The 19743-nt window shown below is 44.6% G+C and overlaps 1 protein-coding gene across 2 annotated transcripts in view; it reads right to left on the minus strand.

Moving 5' to 3' along the window:
* Positions 1-19743, minus strand: part of MID2 (midline 2) — a 195911-nt gene that overhangs the window by 142555 nt on the left and 33613 nt on the right. Inside the window, exons 1-2 of one of the 2 annotated variants that reach the window (XM_083722255.1) lie at positions 12377-12542; positions 2404-3122 (exon numbers count right to left, since the gene is read on the minus strand). In XM_083722255.1, the coding sequence (XP_083578381.1) occupies positions 2404-3066 (663 nt within the window). In that variant the 5' untranslated portion in view covers positions 3067-3122; positions 12377-12542. Of the gene's footprint in view, positions 1-2403; positions 3123-12376; positions 12543-19743 lie in introns of those variants that run through there. The other variant, XM_083722254.1, reaches the window with a different exon arrangement.

Below are 19743 nucleotides of genomic sequence, written 5' to 3' on the forward strand. Positions count from 1 at the left end.
CAATGGACCAAGGAAAGCTTGCAATCAAAGCCAAAATGGCAACTGCCGTCTCCAGTACTTTCCCCTCAGTATCTGATAATGAGAGATATGAGCATAAGAGGAGTCCCACTGGATCAGTCCAATGGCTCTTCTAGTCCATCATCCTCTTCTCACAGTGGCCCAGCAGATGCCCATGGGAACCCCTTCTTTCTGAACTTTCTTTTAATGTCATGATTTAAAGACACCAACAGAATGCCCAGTATATCTGAAGGAGTGTCTCCTCCCCCATCGTTCAGCCCAGACACTGAGGTCCAGCACCGAGGGCCTTCTGGCGGTTCCCTCACTGCGAGAAGTGAGGTTACAGGGAACCAGGCAAAGGGCCTTCTTGGCAGTACCGCCCTCCCATCAGATGTCAAGGAGATAAAAAACTACACAACTTTAAGAAGACATCTGAAGGCAGTCCTGTTTAGGGAAGTTTTTAATGTTTGATGTTTTGTCGTGATTTTAATTTTTTGTTGGGAGCTGCCCAGAATGGCTGGGGAAACCCAGCCAGATGGGGCAGGGTATAAATATATCTATTATTATTATTATTATTATTATTATTATTATTATTATTATTATTTCTATCATCTTTCATCTATCTTTGGCTGTGACTACCAAAACACCCTATCAAAACTTATTCCATGGCTTATGTATTCCATAGTGGGACACTTTCTCTCACTTCATCTTGGACAAGGATAAACAGCACTGAAAATACTAAAATTCCAGTGTTTTGACAGGGCGGAGAATTCCTCAAACAAAAAAACCAACAACAAAGGAACCGTGGGCATTTGCTTACATCCCTTTACAGCTCCATCCTTCCCCAGGCTTATTCTCACACTGGGTGCACCTTGACCCACCATTCCCCATGCAGACCATCATATATACCAAGTGTGAGGAAGCTATGACCCTTCAGGTGTTACTGGACTACAACTCCCATCAACCCTAGCAAGCATAGCCAACAGCCAGTAATGATGGGAGGTATAGTGCAGCAACACCTGGAGGGCCAAAGATACCTCACACTCACACCTGCTATATACCCATAGTGAACTCAAATCCCTAAGTGCTGGTCCTTAGCTATCCACACACAAAAGGGGGTAGCTACAGGCTGTGGAGAACACTAAGGTTTCCAGATGTACAAAAACACACACACACACACTTTATAAAACCTCAATCCAATTCAAGTCTCACCACCCACAAAATGGGTGACTGATTAACTGCTGGAGGGCAGAAAAAACACCAGAAAACTGGGGGGGAAGAGGGGCGTGAAATGCAAAATCCCAGAGAAAGGCATAGCTGGTCCGGTGGAACTCTGAACAGTGGGCTCCACCACTGCAAGCCCCACCTCTACCCTTTCTAAAGTCCAAATATTTTTGCTGCTTCCCACTCTTGTAGTCACTACTACATGCTGACTTTTAAGTGCCTGGAGGTTTACTCTTGTGTTTTACGGTTTGATCTCACAAAGAAAAAGGGGCTTAAGGCTGGGTGTGAAGATCAGCATGAGGGGGATGACTAAGCTCAGAACCCTTAGTCTTATGGTTCTGTATAACTCATAAAGGGGAATACCATCACAAACCTTTAATAAGGCCTTTCACACAGCCAACATGCAGTGCTAACCAAGATTCCCACACCCACAAATAGTACAGATTCATCTCAGTTAAACAAGCCCCTGACAAACCATGCATCCATCCCACTTGCTTGCCTGCCTGCCTGCCTCCATCCAGCCCCTGCAGCTTCAGGCAACGTCTGCCATTGCAACCTAATTATGGAAGCCAACACCTATTGAAACAGTCTGCATCGCTTCACACAGGAAAACCTTGCTTCCAGTTACCTGGTTAGTACCAAAGCCAATTCACATGACCAGATTGGTGTGGTAAGGAAAATGGGGGGTTGTGGTGTATTCATTGCTCTACCACAAAACCAATTTGAGTGCTTCTTCTGTTGTGGAGGGAGCGCGGCTCATAGGAAGAGACCATAGCTTTGTGGCAAAACTATGGGAATCCCCATTTCAGAAGCATCCAGTAGCAGATGATGGAAACGATCTTTTCTCAAGACCCTGGACAGCCAGCCACTGCCAGTCAATGGATACAACTGGGCTAGTTGAGTAAACAGCCTGAGTCAGTTTACAACAGCCTCCTAGTGTTTTGATGTAAAAGATACTGAAAAGTGAGTTAAGAGATGACACAGTGGGTGAGGGATGCAACTGCGGTGAAACAGCAGCTCAGAGCACGTTCTCCATATGTCACTTTGGGGCGTGTGGTTTTTGCAATGAATGCTTACTTATGAACATACAGGAAGGAGCAAAAGAGACACAAACCACACAACACACACAGCTGCTGCGGCTGCCTCAATCAGTGCCCCAAACCCCACCCTGCCCCTTCTTACCTTGAGCTTCTCAAACCGGTCACTCAGGGATGCCACCTGGTGATCCCGGTGCCGCCCCACCAGTTTGCATAAGGCACAGATGAGCTGGTCATCAGCCACACAGTACATGTTCACCTTCTCGTTCTCATGCTCAAGGCAAGTCAGCCCACGGAAGTGGGCGTCCGGCACAGGCTCCACCAAGCGGTGGCTGGTGAACGGCTTCTTGTTGGGGTGCGTGGCCCGCAGGCAGCGGTCGCAGTAGGACACCTCGCAGGTGATGCAGGTCTTGACAGCGTCGCGCGGAGGGTCCTGCTCACAGAACTGGCAGGCTATCCTGTCGCCCGCCGACATGGTTGGGCTGTGGCGGTATGGCCGCTCACGACAGTTCTCGCTAGGGGAATTTGGCCCGCTCAGGGAGGCCTTCTGGAAGCGGTCGATGATGTTCTGCAAGGTCACATTGCGCTTGAGGCCCTCCAGGCCCCGATGGTTGAGGGAGATGACATAGCGGCAGGTGGGGCACTGGAAGGCGGTGATGGGCTCAAGAGGCTCTCCGGCGGAGCAGTTGGAGACCAGGATGCGGTGGGCACAGCTGGAACAGAGGCTATGAGCACACGGCAGAAGGAGGGGGTCTTCAAACAATTCCAAACAAATTGGGCAAGTCAGTTCCGACTCCAGTGTTTCCATCTTTAGTTAAAGCAATCTGGCTTCAGCACTAAAAACGAAGGAGGCAGGTTAGCCACCTGGGAAAGAAAGAAGGGCAAGAGGGGACAGTGAATTATTTATAGACTTTCATTTATCGCCCTTCCTCCAAGGAGCTCAGAACAGCATTTTTAGCCTCACAATGACCCCAGAGAGAGAGAGAGAGAGAGAGAGAGCACTCACATCTGTACTATACATTTAAAGCAGGATCATATATTTTAAGCAGTCATGGTTTCCTCCCCCACAAAGGATCCTGGAAACTGTAGCTTGTTAAGGGTGCTGAGAATATTAGGGAACCCCTATTCCACCCACAGAGATACATTTCTCATGATGGTTTAACAGTTGATACCTTTGTGAGGTGAAGAGGGGTCTTTGTGAGGTGAAGAGGGGTCACAGGTTAGAGCAACAACAAAAAAAGAATTAAGACAACTTAAAATCACAATTAGAATATGCCCTATAAAAGATCTATTTCAAGTGTAGACGTACAGGGTAACAAAGTGCATGTTCAGCATATGACAAAAACTATACAGTGAAGCTGGGAGAGGGAATTCCACAACTTAGGGGCTGCAACAGAGGATGCTCCACCTGGGCCACCCCCAAATTTCTGAGAGTGGTGCAGCTCTTAAGAGATTAAAACCCAAGAGGGTATGCTAGGAAAGAGATTCCAGGGGCTGAACCTTCTGCATACAAACGTATGTTCTCAGCTACTGGGTTGCAATTCATTTCCCTTTGAGCTGTGGTCCCTAACCTTCACTGTACATCAGTCCGTGTGGCTAAATACTTCCATGTGGATATTCCACAAATTAAAGGATCTGAAGATTTCGAACTGACACATTTATGTAAGTTAGAGAAGGCCATTGATGGCCTACAAGAAAAAAACACAAATTTCCAATTCATATTAGCTCAGTCATAATTAGCTCAGTCATAATGAAACTGTTGAGTGCAAGCTTTTGAGTTCCCCGGAACACTTCATCAGATGTTTAAAAGACATTAGAGGGAAGAAGAGAGAGAAAGTCTGCTGCCGTTTATCAAGACACCTTAACCTGTTTTGCTGAAAGACTTAGGATATGGGAGGAGGTAGCAGACAACCAGGGGTACTTTTGCTTTCAAACAGAGCCCCAGCCATATGGAAAGTAGGAGCAAAAAAATGAATGATTTCCCATTTCTGCAAATACAACACCCAGGAATTACTCAGATTATTGTTGAAGTATGGAACAGGGGAGGGGGGAAATAAAGAGGGAAACTGGAAAGAGGTTATTCCACACATTCTGTGCAAATTGGCAAACTGTGTTTTGTTGTTGCTACTGCTACACGCCACCCCTAATCTCTGTCAAATGGAAGCAAGATTCCAGGGATTCCAAGCACTCACCCAGAGTTGTGTTTCCACTGCAAAATAAAGGCACAGTGGAGTTTGCTGTGTCTTAGAAACGTGGTTTGATCACACACATTGACACCTAAAGCCTTCCACAGAGGGGGCATAGAACATGACACCCCAAGAGTGTCTCTTGTTGCTCCTCTCGTGGCTTCAACAAGCTTGGGTCCAAAACAGCAGCCAGCCACGGCCCCCAGCCTCTCAGAACAGCCTCTCCCAGCCAGCATGCATGGAGTTCTGCCCACTTCCGGCTGCTTCTTCCCAACAGCCTTTGCAGAAAACAACTCTTCCCCTTCCGCTTCCAGCATCCCTCGCAACCTCATTTAAAAAGCCTCCTGCAAAAATCACTTTTCTTTTTTTCTTTTTTTACTGTGATGACATCTTGCCCCTGTACTAATTCTGGCAGCCTCCCCCTTTCTTGTCCGATGCCGAATGCCTCACCTTTTGGCAGGATAATGACTCTGCTATCTCCCCTCTAAGGAAGTCAAGCCAGAGAAGCCTAGCTCCTGAGGAAGCTGGCTTGACTTCAAACCCCATATTTACTAATTTCAGAAAATATGGGCAGAAACTCGCACCCAGGAATTTAAGGGATCCTTGGCCCCTGCAAACCCAGAACACTATCTATTTGACTTGGTAGCATAGCTGTCAACTTTTCCCTTTGCTTGCGAGTAATCCTATTCAGAATAAGGGAATTTCCCTTTAAAAGGGGGGAAAGTTGACAGCTATGCTTGGTAGTCACTTGTTGCCCAAAGGTGTCTAAGTGGTTTACAATGTATTTTAAAACATAAATGCATTATACTATGTGTGTGTGTGTGTGTGTGTGTGTGTGTGTGTGTGAGAAAGTATTGGGAAATAAATTATTTAGAGAGAGAGAGAGAATTTATTTCCCAATACTTATATACCACTTAATTGTAATAAAACCTCAAAGCAGTTTACAAAAAATCAAAGCATTCAAAAATAATTAAGTCAATTATAAGTTTACATTGCATGTTGACATTCCACCCATCTGGGTAGCGTTGTCTAAGCAAAATGTGTTTTAACAGGCTTAAAAAATAATGAAGGGGAAGGCACCTGCCTGATGTCAATAAGCAGGGAGTTTCAAAGTGTGGGTGCTACCACACTAAAATATCAATGTCTTACAAATGTGGAGTGAGCGAGGTTTTTTTCCTAGCTGGAACTCACCAGAACTCAGTTCCGGCACCTCCCAGGTGGGTGCAACTCCCGAACAAGGGAGGTGTTCATGGTGAATTCCAGCACCTCCTTTTTCTAGAAAAATAGCACTGGGAATGAGCATTATGTGGTACCTGTACAAGTGACACTTCTGCAGATCAAAGTGGTTGAGTGAGCTTTTAGAAGACATCTGTATCGGGAAATTTTTAATGCCTAATGTTTTACCATTTTTAATGTGCTGGAAGCCACCCAGAGTGGCTGGGGAAACCCAGCCAGATGGGCAGGGGTACAACAACAACACATATGCACACTCACACATACCAGGTATTCAGATCTTGATGAATGTGCCATGGGTGCCAGTACAAAATGTCTGCCACAGGCGGTAAAAAAAGGTCACAGTACTCCATAACTGAGAACACCATCGTAAAAAGCGCTGCACAAACACACATATACAAAACATACATACACCAACAGCAACATTAAGCTTTGGCAACCCTCCAACAGTACAGTGTCGGGGCACTCCCATGCAGAGGCATGCCAATTCGACAGACCCACACCTGCAACCAGCTGGCTCAGGGATGAAGCCTGCTCTTCCAACTAGTTTCATAACCCTGTCATCTCTGCTTTGGTTTTTGCGGAAGCCACTTCCCATCCTTCAGGTCTATTGTGCAACCAACAGTGCAGGCAGCTTCCAGGGTTCATTCACTTGCTCTGGTGAGGGTCAATGACTCACTATGCTCATGTCCCACTTTGCAGCTGTGTGCAGATACTCTTCTCCACCAAGAAAATAAGTAACTGTTGGGAAGTAGACATTCCTCATGTCACATATGCGCGGAAGGCCATACAGGAACATAGGAAGCTGCCTTCTACTTACCCTGAATCCACCTAGCTGAGCAGTCTTCAGCCATGCCCTTTAACCCAAACATGCACTGAGGGACAACTTTCTTGTTTGTTTGTTTGTTTGACCATATATTTACATGGTGGAAATGCTGCTGCTGCAACAACAACGCACCTTAGAATTCAACTATGACCACAGTGTTTCTCAAACCTGAGTCCCCAGCCGTTGTTGGACTACAACTCCCATCATCCCCGACCACTGGTCCTGCTAGCTAGGGATGATGGGAGTTGTAGTCCAACAACAGCTGGGGGGCCAAAGTCTGAGAAACAATAGGGTGTCCACAACCCACCTACTGAAGCTCAGTGACCTAGTTCGGTATGGCCTACACTGACTGGCAATGGGTCTCCAGCATTTTAGTCCGGGGTCTCTCTCACAGCCTAGCCTGAAGGTGCCGGGGTTTTAAACTGGAACTGCAGTGGTGGAACTGCAAAGTGTGTGTTCTACCACTGAACCCTCACAATCCTTATTCCCCCTCTTATCCCCATCTCCCACCTTTTTTAAAAATAATAATAATAATTCTTATTAAAGATTTCTTTCCATGCATTTCCAGGGACAGAGGGAGAAATTCGTTACGAGGTCTCTGCTGCGCCGTCTCAACCCCTCCCCCTCCTTCCCATTCCAAGTTGTTGTCTTCAAGTACCTCCCACTCCTCTCTGAATCAGGGTGCTCAGAGGGAACCATGACAAACACAGCAGGCTGTTTGTTGCAAGTGGGACGGATCTCTCTGTCCCTCCTCTGCCAGTCTCAGCAGGCTAGTAGAATTTTTTGCAGGCTAGTTGCTTTTTGTGGCTCTAATCACAAGACAGTGGATGGAAGAGCATAAGGCTGGCTGCAGCTTCCCAGGGTTTCAGAAATGAGGTCTTTCCCAGTCTTACTTGGATATGATGCCAGGGATTGAACCTGAGCATAGCTGTCAACCTTCCCTTTTTTGGCGGGAAATTCCCATATTCCAGCGCCATTTCCCACTGCCTCCCGCTGCTATCCCGGATTGTTAGATATCCCGTAGACTGTCCCTGGGACAGGTGAGGCTGCTGATCCCTTATTTTCGAGGCTAAAGGTAAAGGGACCCCTGACCATTAGGTCCAGTCGTGGCCGACTCTGGGGTTGCAGCGCTCATCTCGCTTTATTGGCCGAGGGAGCCGGTGTACAGCTTCCGGGTCATGTGGCCAGCATGACTATGCCGCTTCTGGCAAACCAGAGCAGCACACGGAAACACCGTTTACCTTCCCGCCAGAGCGGTACCTATTTATCTACTTGCACTTTGACGTGCTTTTGAACTGCTAGGTGGGCAGGAGCTGGGACTGAGCAAAGGGAGCTCACCCTGTCGCGGGGATTCAAACTGCTGACCTTCTGATCAGCAAGTTCTAGGCTCTGTGGTTTAACCCACAGCGCCACCCGTGTCCCTCAATCCACCACCCTCATCCGACCTTCAATCTATGAAGTGGTGCAGTCCCATTTTCGAGGCTGCTGATCCCTTATTTTCAAATCTGAAAGTTGACAGCTATGAACCTGAGGCTTCAGGCATGCATAGCTGTGCTCCACTATCAAGCTACAGCCATTTCCCCTTAATTTCCAAATTTCCTATTCAAGCCACTTCAAAAAAGAAAGGAAAAGGAAAGGAAAGGCTTTCTTAAATCTTCTTCTACTGGTGGGAGGAAGAGGGCATAAGCTGTAACGCAGCCTTGGACAACCTGCCCCCCTCTAGATGTTTTGGACTACATCTCCCATCAACCACAGCCAACTGGCTGGGGCTGAAACATCTGGAAGGCACCAGGTTGGCCAAGGCCAATGTGAGACTTACATCTAAGACACAGGCAGTGAAGTGGTTTATGGACTGCACCACTTCATAGATGGAAGGTCGGAGTTCATATACTGATTGCTTCCCCAGGCCAAATAAAACGACAGCAAAATCCCGACACGTAAAAATGAGACCAAAAACTATTCTAGACTTGGCCTTCTCCTCAACACACTACTTCCTCATGCACAGAGATTTTAAATTGTTATCTTTGTATGGAGAAGCACTGTATCATGGGAGTCCCAAACTTGCACTCTCAAGTGATACGGTCAAGGAACAGATTTAAATCTTTTTCAGCTGATAATGAGCCCACAAAAACAAGCTCTGCTTGGAAGACCTGTTACATTTCACATCCCTTACCTGGAAGAACAAGCATTTCTCTCACAGCAAACTGCACAGGGGAAAAGGCCCTGCCTCTTTGATCTACCTCTGGTTCACAGCCAAGACGGATCTCTCCCTCCAGTATGCAAATATTAAAGGAGACTAGTCCTTCAAGTGAAGTGAAACCAATTGCACCACAAGCACATTTAACCACAGTTTTTAAACCCATCTTTGCACCTTTAATGATTGCAAATAACTGCTTTGCATGTTTGTTTTTAAGATAATAGAAGTTAAGAGTCTCACCAAGGTGAATCCTCCAACAACCCAACACCCATTTCAACAAGACATTCGTGCAAAAGATCCCAGTGAGGCACAGATCGTAGAGGCCTGAATGCTTGGGATGGTATAGGCCACAGATGTAAATAATCTGTAATAAATACGTAATGAATTTTGTGTATTAAAAATAAAAAGAATGAGGCATGTTTCAAATGTCACAATCTTAAGCCAATAAATCACTGTTTACTACAGGTTGGACAGAAAGTGGATTCGGATTAAGGGTTGGGGAGAAATCCAACTCTCATTTTAATGGTTGGCATTTTCCAAAACAATAAATGAACCAAGACAGCTAACCTTCAAAAGCCACACTTCTCTATTACAACGCAGTTCTCTATCCCCAAAAAAATAAAATTAAAAAGTGTATAAAGAGAAAGGGTGCATATAAATATATACATTAGTGAAAGAGGCCTGGTTGATGCACTTCCTTGCAAAGATGCACATATATGTGCAGTCACATACACCTGCCACCAAAACAAATGAACATGAACGCTGTACCTTTTTGAGGCTGGTTGTGACTGCACTTGGCTCCAGCTTTGCACCCTTTATTGATGAGAAAGCCCAATTAGACTGGGACAGGAGGCCTTTGTTTTTAAGAGCCCAGTGCTAATTAAATTCTCACCTCCTCCATCTTCTCAGAAAACCACAAATACATAAACTGGCTGCCAAAGTAAGTAAGTGCCGCAAATAATTCATCCCACCAGACCTTTTTGCTCCATTCCCTGTTGCTAAGCAAGGTAAACTACAGACAGAAGTACTCCATATGCCTGCCTTTCTTCCACCTATGCTAGGAAGATACTTCAAAAAGAAAAGAAAAAAAGAATGAACAGGAAAGATTCCTGACACCTTCCCTACAGGTCCTTCTCTGGGACTATGGAACAGCATCAAACCCTGAAGCCACAAGAGTTGCTTCCTTCATAATTTATTTCAAGGATGTGAGGGAGACTACTTTTCACGTGACCAGTGGCACAGGGATTCCTGACACCATCTTCATCTGTTTTTAGGCACTAGAGAAAGACTCTTCTCTTTGCCCAGGTTTTTTGGCACTTTTGGCATTGAGCTGGGATCTGCAAGTTTTGCCTTTTATACATCTAGCTGTGTTTTTAGATTTCTATTGATTGTTCTCAATTAGTTTTAATGTCATTCAGCGGGGGGGAAGCGGGGTCATTCAGCGGGGGGGGAAGCATCCAACAAATATAATAAATAATAAAAATAACATACAAAATGCCTTTTATGTGTACATATAAAAGGGACGTGGGTGGCGCTGTGGGTTAAACCAGAGCCTAGGACTTGCCGATCAGAAGGTCTGCGGTTCGCATCCCCGCGACGGGGTGAGCTCCCGTTGCTCGGTCCCTGCTCCTGCCCACCTAGCAGTTCAAAAGCACATCAAAGTGCAAGTAGATAAATAGGTACCGCTCTGGTGGGAAGGTAAACAGCATTTCCGTGCGCCGCTCTGGTTCACCAGAAGTGGCTTAGTCATGCTGGCCACATGACCCAGAAGCTGGGTCAATAAAGCGAGATATTGGCCAATAAAGCGAGATGAGCGCCGCAACCCCAGAGTCAGCCACAACTGGACCTAATGGTCAGGGGTCCCTTTACCTTTATATGTTAGTGAAAACATACAAAATGCATTATATTATAGAAGATAAACATCAAACAGTACTTTGTGCAAACTTACTCTGGATACAGATACACACACACACCCCTCTGCACAAGCCACAAGGTGGTTTACTAGGCAAATACGTAAAAAATAGATCCACAAAATATTGCACAATCCTTTAAACACACAGAACAAGTCACAAAACAATTACAATTACAAATAAAAATCGCCGTAGGAATCAGATCTTTCTTCCTCCAACTTACCACTGAAAAGGACACATATTATTTAACTGCCTAAAACTACAATAGATTGGTAGTTCCATACACAAGGAGTGACCACTGTAAAGGGCCTTTACCAGGAATGCATATTAGGGAAAATTACTTGCAAAAATGTATATAGTATATAAGGTAAAATTACATGTGAAAATGTGTATATTAGCAGGAATGCATGTGGAAAATGCATACAAATTTTTGTGAGGTATTTCTTTTTTAAAAACTGATGTGGAAATGGGGTGAACTGAATTTAAGAATGAGAAAAAATGAGAAGCAAAATTCACAGATTGGTCCAGTTATTATATAGTGTGTGTGTGTGTGTGTGTGTGTGTGTACACACACACAAACACACACACACACACACACACACACACACACACACACACCAAGAGCAGCAGTACATGCATAGCATACAAACCACTTTATTAAGACTACTATGGCTGCAATCCTATGCACTGTAAGCTCCACTAAACTCAGTGGCGATTACTGCAAAGGTCCAGCTTCAACAAAAGGCTTCAGCCAGATGAAATGCAACCTTTAGCTTTTATAATAAGAAATGTAAAGCATATGGTAAAGATGTGCTGCCACCGCAGCGGTTAGCATAATGTAAGAAACTTATCAAAGGAAAGGGGCTATTCAGCCTCTCTCTGCTTTACAGGCAGGAAACTCTTTTCAGCCCAAGGGCCACATTCCTGCCTTGACAACCTTCCAAGGACCATATACCAGCGGTAGGTAGGTGGGGGCCAGAGACAAAAGTGGGTGAACCAATAAAAGAAAATTTCACCTTCGTACACTAGTTTCCACACACACACACACACACACACACACAAACACAAACACCTCTGTTTTAGTTAGTTAGCTAGTTATTTAATGTATTAGTGACTTGTTACCTAAAATGTCTCTAAGCAATTTGCATTAATAAACATAAATGCAATACATTGTACCATGGGGAGCAGGGGAGGGGGGAAGCATATAAAATGTGAAGAGGCTGTGTGGCTTAGGGTTAGTTCCAAGCGATATAGAGGGCCGGCCAAATTTGCATACCTTCCAATGTTTCTCCGATGAAAATAGGGATATCCTATTTAACAACAACAACAACAACAATTTTATTGTTTATATCCCACCCATCTTACTGAATTTGCACCAGCCACTCCGGGTGGCTTCCAACATACATATATAAACACATAATAAAACTTTATTAAAAACTTCCCTATACAGGGCTGCCTTCAGATGCCTTCTAAATGTTCTGAACTTGGTTCAGGGGTCACATAAATCCATCTGCTCCAACATTTTTCCAGTGAGAATAGGTACCTCCTAAAGAAAAACAGGACATTCTGGGATCAAATCAGAAACCGGGACGGCTTCTGTAAATCTGAGACTGTCCCTGGAAAATAGGGACACTTGGGAGGGTCTGCGTGTGTCCCCGGCCCAAGGTTTCCCAACTCTATCCTACTTGATTTTCTTCATTCCCTCACTTCCTCTATGCTAATCTTCCACAAAGAACAATAAAACTTGAAAGCCTCTTTATCACCACCTTTATCTGCCAACGCAAGGAGAGTCTGCCAATTAGCATGGCATTCTGGCAGATATCATCATGGTCCACTCCTTTGCTTTTCCTGTCTGCTTCACCACCACAAGAAACCATATGGCGTAAGCAACCGAAAGGGCTTGTGCCCTTCCCCAAGAATTGGCTAGTGGCATCTGCAAGACTTGTTACATCTCCTCTGCTAAAGTAGCCTCACAAGATTCTGGTTTAGCTGACAATGCTGAGTTTGGTGCTTACAGAGTTTTTTTAAACAAACAAGCAAACTGTGCATGGACTCAAGCGCAACTAGATTCTTTCTTTGTTTCAAATATTAATATGCCGCCTTTTCAGAGCAAAGCCCTCCAAAGGCAGATTACATACTTAAATAAAATATAGAAACTAAAACATTTCATTCCAACAAAACAAGAGTGCTGAAACAGTAGTCTAAAAAAAATTTCACAGCCCAGCACACTCAACTCAAACCAGTTTAAACAGTGTAAAATACATACTGTAGTTAAATAATAAAAGTCATCAAAATCTCTCATCTAAAAGCAGCTATAAATAAATGGCTTCTCAAAGTGCATTTAAAAGCCAATGCAGATGGGGACAAACATAGGGAGGTCCACAAATATGGGGCCACCATAAAGGCAGTCCTGCTCTCTAGCACCCACCAATCTAACTGATACAGTGATACCTCAGGTTACATACGCTTCAGGTTACAGACTCCGCTAACCCAGAAATAGTGCTTCAGGTTAGGAACAGTTGCAGGTTAAGTACGGACCTCCGGAACGAATGAAGTACTTAACCTGAGGTACCACTGTACTGATGGCAGGCCCAGAAGCAGGCCTTGGAAGGTCAGTATTAAGGTCTGGGTAGATTTGTATGGATACAAATAGTCCTTCAGTTGTTCCAATTCAATCAATTTTCTGTGCTAAAAGCCAAACAATGGCAACACAGCACTCATAAGTGACCATGGTCACAAAATGCAGCAAAAGGTCTGAAGGAAATCAAAGTGTCACCTGATCCACCTGCCTCCACAGGGCTACCTAAAGACCATCACGCTCTGAGGGGAGGACAAGTAAAGAGAAGCCCAGAACAGCCTAGAGGGCTGTCCACCATCCAGCTCCCAGTGTCTCTGAGTGGATTCCAACATAATAAAAACACAGGAAAAGGTCAAGCAGTGATCTATATTCATTTTCTGTGCAAGTCCCTTGATACTCTTATGCACACCTTTTAGAGGGGGAAAAGCACTGGCCCACAAATACACCGAAATTAAGCAACTCATTTCTGCCCAAAATCAGTACATTCAACTCCACACGGCCAGGTGAGTGTCTGAGGTGTGGGTTATGGCTGTTATTATCTGCACATTTTGGAAAGACATGTGCAGCTGCACACAACTATGAGGGAAGGCACGAGTATGGTGAGTCAGCACTCAGAATTGTGCCCAAACAGACTGGCAGCCAGTATTAGCTATTGTAAGCCAAGAATCCTAATGTTGTGGGTTGTGGGGGTTGAGGGGTTCTAATTCCTGAATCCAGCAAGGATTTGATGGTTGGATTAGCCAGGTTAGCTTCTTGTTGAGCTAATAGCCCAAGTATTGGCTATTAGTGAGAAGGATAAGGGTCAGATTTGAAATGTGTGAGAGAGCTAGAAGCTGGCTGCAGGCAGAATCCTGTGAGGCAGAGCCATGCTTGATTTCTGCTGGAATCCAAGGCTGTGGCTATGGGGGAAGCAAGACCTTCTAGGGGTATTAATGCTATGAGCCTCTGCATTGTAGGCTCAGACTGTATATATGTGTAAATAAACCTTATATCAGAAAGACACCTCAGTCTCGGATGTCCCTCATTCCAAGGAAACCAAACCTTGGGTAAACCTGCCTGGAACCTCTGGAATCTTGGAGACTGGAGTGGGGTGCAACAATATGCTCCCTACATTTTCCCCTCAAAGTCAGCCCCACATAAACCATGTTAGATAGAGGATAGATAGATGATAGATAAACTTTATTCACATTAGCCAACGGCCAAAGCAACATTAAACAAGCAATTTATACAATTTAAAAGGCTACAATGGGTAAAAAAGACAATCAAATGATCAAGATTATCGTTCAGATAGTGGCCCTTAATCTCATTGCACCCTCGATAAACCTACAACACAGTATCTTTATATAGGCATAAACCATGTTGTAGTAATCCAGTTGTAACAAAGGCATCTGTCCCTATGGTAAGAACCCCAAATTGACCAATGTGCATGGTCAACGGCTGGTGTTATCAGAAGGTCTCAGGGATGGGCAGCGGAAACAGCTGGGATTTACTGCCTTGCCTATCTTCTTGTACCCAACTTTTTGAACCAACTAACACCTTCCTTCTTGCATGGCTGCATGCATGCAAAAAAAGTTTTTCAATCTGCTAAAAATCAAGTTTTTTAAAAAAATGAAGTCAGGTTGAAACTGGTACTTGTTTACTGATTTAATGTCTTGTGCCAATTTCTTTTCCTGGGAAACTGCCAACCCTTCCAGGCACCATTGTATGTTTTAGCACTGGTAACGCCTCAAAAGATCCACCACCTGGGGAAGAACATACAGAAGGAGGAGGGCACGCCCAAGGATAGTATCCGCGCAGGGCACCCTTGTGCATTAAGCTGCTTCTTGCTTGGAAAGCTCACAGAGCACTTTCATTCCCAACACTTTGATGCTGGCTTTGATGTCTGCAACCCGATGCGGTGTATGGAATAGCTGATTAGATTAAAATCTGTTCTGTTGACAGTAATTAATTCCCCGTGTATCAAAATGATAAAATATTAACAAGGCTTACAAGGCAGCAGGACGCATTGCGCACCAGAGATCAACCCCGGCAATAGCCCCGGCACAGAGTCATGCCGGAAAAAGCCTCTTAAAGCAGCAGCTGAACATTTCTGGGAGCAGAGAGGGAGACAATTAGCAGAATTCCATGTACATTGTCACAAAAGCACCAACACCCCCCCCCCCCGGTATGTCTAACTCAAGTGGGATTACTTTGGGAAGGCTCCCCTACTGGGTGCACAGATTCTAGATGAGACTAAGCAGCCCTAAGAATATAGGAAGCTGTTCTATCCTGAGTCAGACCGTTGGCTCATCTAGCTCAGTATTATCCACCCTGACTCTCCAGGGTTTCAAACAGGGGACATTCCCAACGCAATCTGGAGATAATAGGGACCCAGGACCTCCTGCATGCAAGACACATTCTGCCACTGAGGTACAGCCCATGTTGATAGCTTGCAGCCACCTGGCAGCAGGCAAGTCATTGCTGTACATTGAGTCAGACCACTGATCCATTTAGCAGAGTACAGTGGTACCTCGGGTTACAGGCGCTTCAGGTTACATATGCTTCAGGTTACAGACTCCGCTAACCCAGAAACAGTACCTCGGGTTAAGAACTTTGCTTTGGGAACAGAAATTGCGCTGTGGTGGGGTGGCAGCAGCGGGAGGCCCCATTAGCTAAAGTGGTACCTCAGGTTAAGAACAATTTCAGGTTAAGAACAGACCTCCAGAACGAATTAAGTTCTTAACCCGAGGTACCACTATATTACCGACAATGACTTACCTGTTTTTCAAAAGCTCAGGCAGTAACTCATTCCTAGATCTGAGACCAGAGACCCATTTCATCAGAGATGTCAGAATCTTGATGCCTGCAAGCTACCTATCCAGCTACCTTGTCCCGATTCTGAGGCTTTCTACAGCCAACTCACCTGATTTCCGACTCACAGAGCTTGCAAACCCAACTTCCCATGCACTGGCTATTTTGCTTCCAACCTTTTGCTGCCGGGGGCCTTTTCCATGACCTCAGCAATCCAACCTCTCTGATGGGAAAGTAGGGCAGGGTGTTTTTGTTTTTCTCAGATGTAGTCTGTCCCTAACGAATGAACCAGCTCAGCGATACCTTTACTGATACACATACACACAAAATAATGAATGTTTATCAATAGCTGCTATTACAGAACAGAGACTGCATGTCAGGGCACATTGCCAGGCAACACCACATCTGCTACAAAGGCTGTGTGCTGACTCCGGATTTTCCACTTTGTCTCAGCTGTCCCCAAGGGACCTGTCATAATCTCTCATACTCTTCAGAAGTCTGCATCAGCAGCTGATCAGAGACATTTTTTTTATTTTAAAAAGTGTGCTCCCTTTCCCTTTTTCCTCATTTGCATCCATTTGCAGAATAGGTGAATTCCCCCCCCCCAACACATCATCATGCATACCTGTGTGTACCAGCTACAAAAAAAATACTTCCCCTTTGCTGCACCAAATTACCTCTGCCTTGAGCTCACTAAATGGCCTTATGCAAGCCACCTTCGCCAAGCCTCAGCACCTCGGCCCTGTCATCCACCCCCCAACACACACATCTGAAATAGAGGGATACGAATTACTGACCTATTTTACAAGGTTGTTGCAAGGGCTCCTGAGATAATGGCTACAAAGTGCTTTGATGAATGTAAAGTGCTATATAAATGCTAATCATCAATATTACGAAGGCAGGATCCTGCTCTCCCTTTGAGATATGCCAGGGAGCATAGCTGTCAAATTTTCCCTTTTCTTGCGAGGAATCCTATTCGGAATAAGGGAATTTTCCTTTTAAAAAGGAAAACGTTGGCAGCTATGCCAGGGAGGCTCTGCTCCCATTCTCTGTTGGTGGGTGCAAGAGACAAATCCTTTGCAGTTGTGGTTCAAAGACTCAGGAAGTCGTCGTCCCCCCCCCCCCGAGACCTGACAGTAAGTCAGTCAGTCAGTCAATCTTTATTTTTTTCCAATCATAAGTCACAGAGGAGAAGTCCTGCCTGTCTAGCCCAGCACTGCGAAAATCACAGCCCTGGAAATGCTGCTGTAACTACCACCATCCCTGGCAATGGGCTAGGTCATCTAAGGGCTCCGCTAGAAGATATGTTTATTCATCATGATTTGCTTGCATGAAGTTTACACAAAGGTTAGACTATGGCTGGGGCTTTATTGAGCATTCGTTCTGATTTGTTTGCAGGGAGGTTATACAATAGCGAACATCCGTTCTGAATTGCTTGTGCAATGTGCTACATTTGTCCCACACTTTCTGGTGCCATTTCACCATCACTTTCCTGACCACAGGAAAAGTCCAGTGCTTTAACTGCAGAAAACCTGCAGGAGGCATCCTAAGGTTGATAGGAGCTGGAAACATCTGGAGGGTCGCAGGTTCCTAACCCCCCCCCCCCGCCACGGCCTATGCTTTCAAAAGTTAGCAAACACTGCATTATTTAAACTGTCCTTCCGTTTGGATTGATTTTGGTACCCCGTTGACAAAAGGCCAACTTTTTACTTGGCTTGACTGTTGATTGTTCTCTCCTTTTCATTCTTGATCATTTTGCTCTTTTTTAATTATAACTGTACAGTCATACCTCGGGTTGAATGCGCTTCTGGTTGAGCACGTTCAAGTTGCACTCTGCGGCAACCCGGAAGTAACGGAACGTGTTACTTCCGGCTTTTGACGCATGTGCAGACGCTCAAAATGATGCCACGCGCATGCGCAGAAGCGGCAAAAAGCGATGCGTGCGTGCGCAGGCATGCCGTCGCTAGTTACGTTTGCTTCTAGATGCGAACAGGGCTCCGGAATGGATCCCGTTCGTATCCAGAGTTACCACTGTATTCCACTTTGAAAGCAGCCTATACATTTTATTAAGTTAACTTAAAAAGAAAAGAAAATCATTCCTTGCTGGGGGGGGGACAACAAAAAAGGGGGGGCATTAAAATATATTTTGAAACACTAGATTCGTTCAAAATCCCATGAAGGAAAAGTATCTAGATACATATACCAAAAACAAGAGTTCCCTGGCTACATTTTTTTTTACCCTTTAATGAATTTTTAAATTGCTTCTTTACAGCATTTCAAGATTCTTTTGTACTTTTTAATGATATTGCTCTGTTTTTAGATTGCACACTGTATGTATGTATGTATTTATTTATTTATTTATGATTGATTGATTGATTGATTAAATAAATAAATCCAGATTTTGGTACCATAATTTTTATTTTAACCCTCCCCCCCAAAAAATCCTCTAATAAGGAGATATACACAGTTACCCTCCCCGATGTTATCTTCACAACAAACCTGCAAAGTAGGTTAGGATGAGAACAAGTGATTAGTCCAAGCTCACCCAATAAGCTTCATGGCTGAGTGGGAATTTGAACCTGTGTCTCCTCAGTTCTAGCCTGACACCACAACCACAACATCACCTCTCAATCTGCACTGAGTTGCTACACCCAAGACATGCAACTCCCTATACGCATTCTGCGTGGCCTTTATTCCAGAACCGGAAAATCCCCTAGACAGCTCACCATTAAAAAAATGAAACTAAAATTAGTACACAATCATGAGGAATAATGGTTTGGCTTGTTTTCTGGACTCTGAGCCTGTAACATGCAGTGCCATATTTCAAATGCAGGCCAAATCATGACTTTTCTCCCTCTTGTAGCAATTGTGCTATATGATTTTTAATTGTATTTTTATTGCTTTATTGTTTTTGGGGAGTATTGTATTTGATTGTATTTGAATCCCATTGGCTACAATATGAAATGCCATAATAAATAATACAATACAATTTAAGAGATAAAAGATGCACTAGAAAATGCATTTAAAAATCAGTATGAATAGTTAATGCATTGCACCTGGCGTTAACAGCTGCTGTTTCCACTGTTCTTCACTGGCACATTGCAAACCACCTGAAAGATCTTGTGCACCAGTGGCGGCCTGCAGACCACAGTTTTGGAAGCCCTGCTCTAAGAAACCCACAAGCAGCACATGAAGTAAACCAGCCCCCTCCTCCCCTGTTGTTTGTCCTCAGCATCTGATATTCACCGGTATTCTTCCTTGGTACGGCCAGACTCTGTTTAAGTATCCCAGCCATTGACAAACCTCACCTCCACGGATTATTCCACTCCCCTTTAAATGCAAAGCTACTGAGAAGTTCATTCAGATCATTTTTAAACCAACCAGCCTAATTCACACTTCCCAGATTAACACAGTTATCCCATGGACTGTGTTCATCTCTATGAATTTTGCAAACCGGTTGTTGGCACTAAAAAATGCATACTTTTTAAGGGGAGTATTTTAGGAAGTACACTGGGGGGAATGCACACTTCAAATGCTGTGTGTGTGTGTGTGTGTGTGTGTGTGTGTGTGTGTGTGTGTGTGTGTTATTAAAAACAATGCAGAAAATGAGATGGAACAGACTTTTGTTTGAACATATGTGAAACTGACACAGACCTAGAAATACACCCAATCCATCCCCATTATAAAGTCATTTAAATAATGAGATCCAGGCTCACATAGCCTCAGCAATGCTGCTGCATCTGGTGTCCTCAGATCATTCAGTGT

Source organism: Podarcis gaigeae, assembly GCF_964106915.1.
Source record: "Podarcis gaigeae genome assembly, chromosome: Z".
NCBI classification, from domain to species: Eukaryota; Metazoa; Chordata; class Lepidosauria; order Squamata; family Lacertidae; genus Podarcis; species Podarcis gaigeae.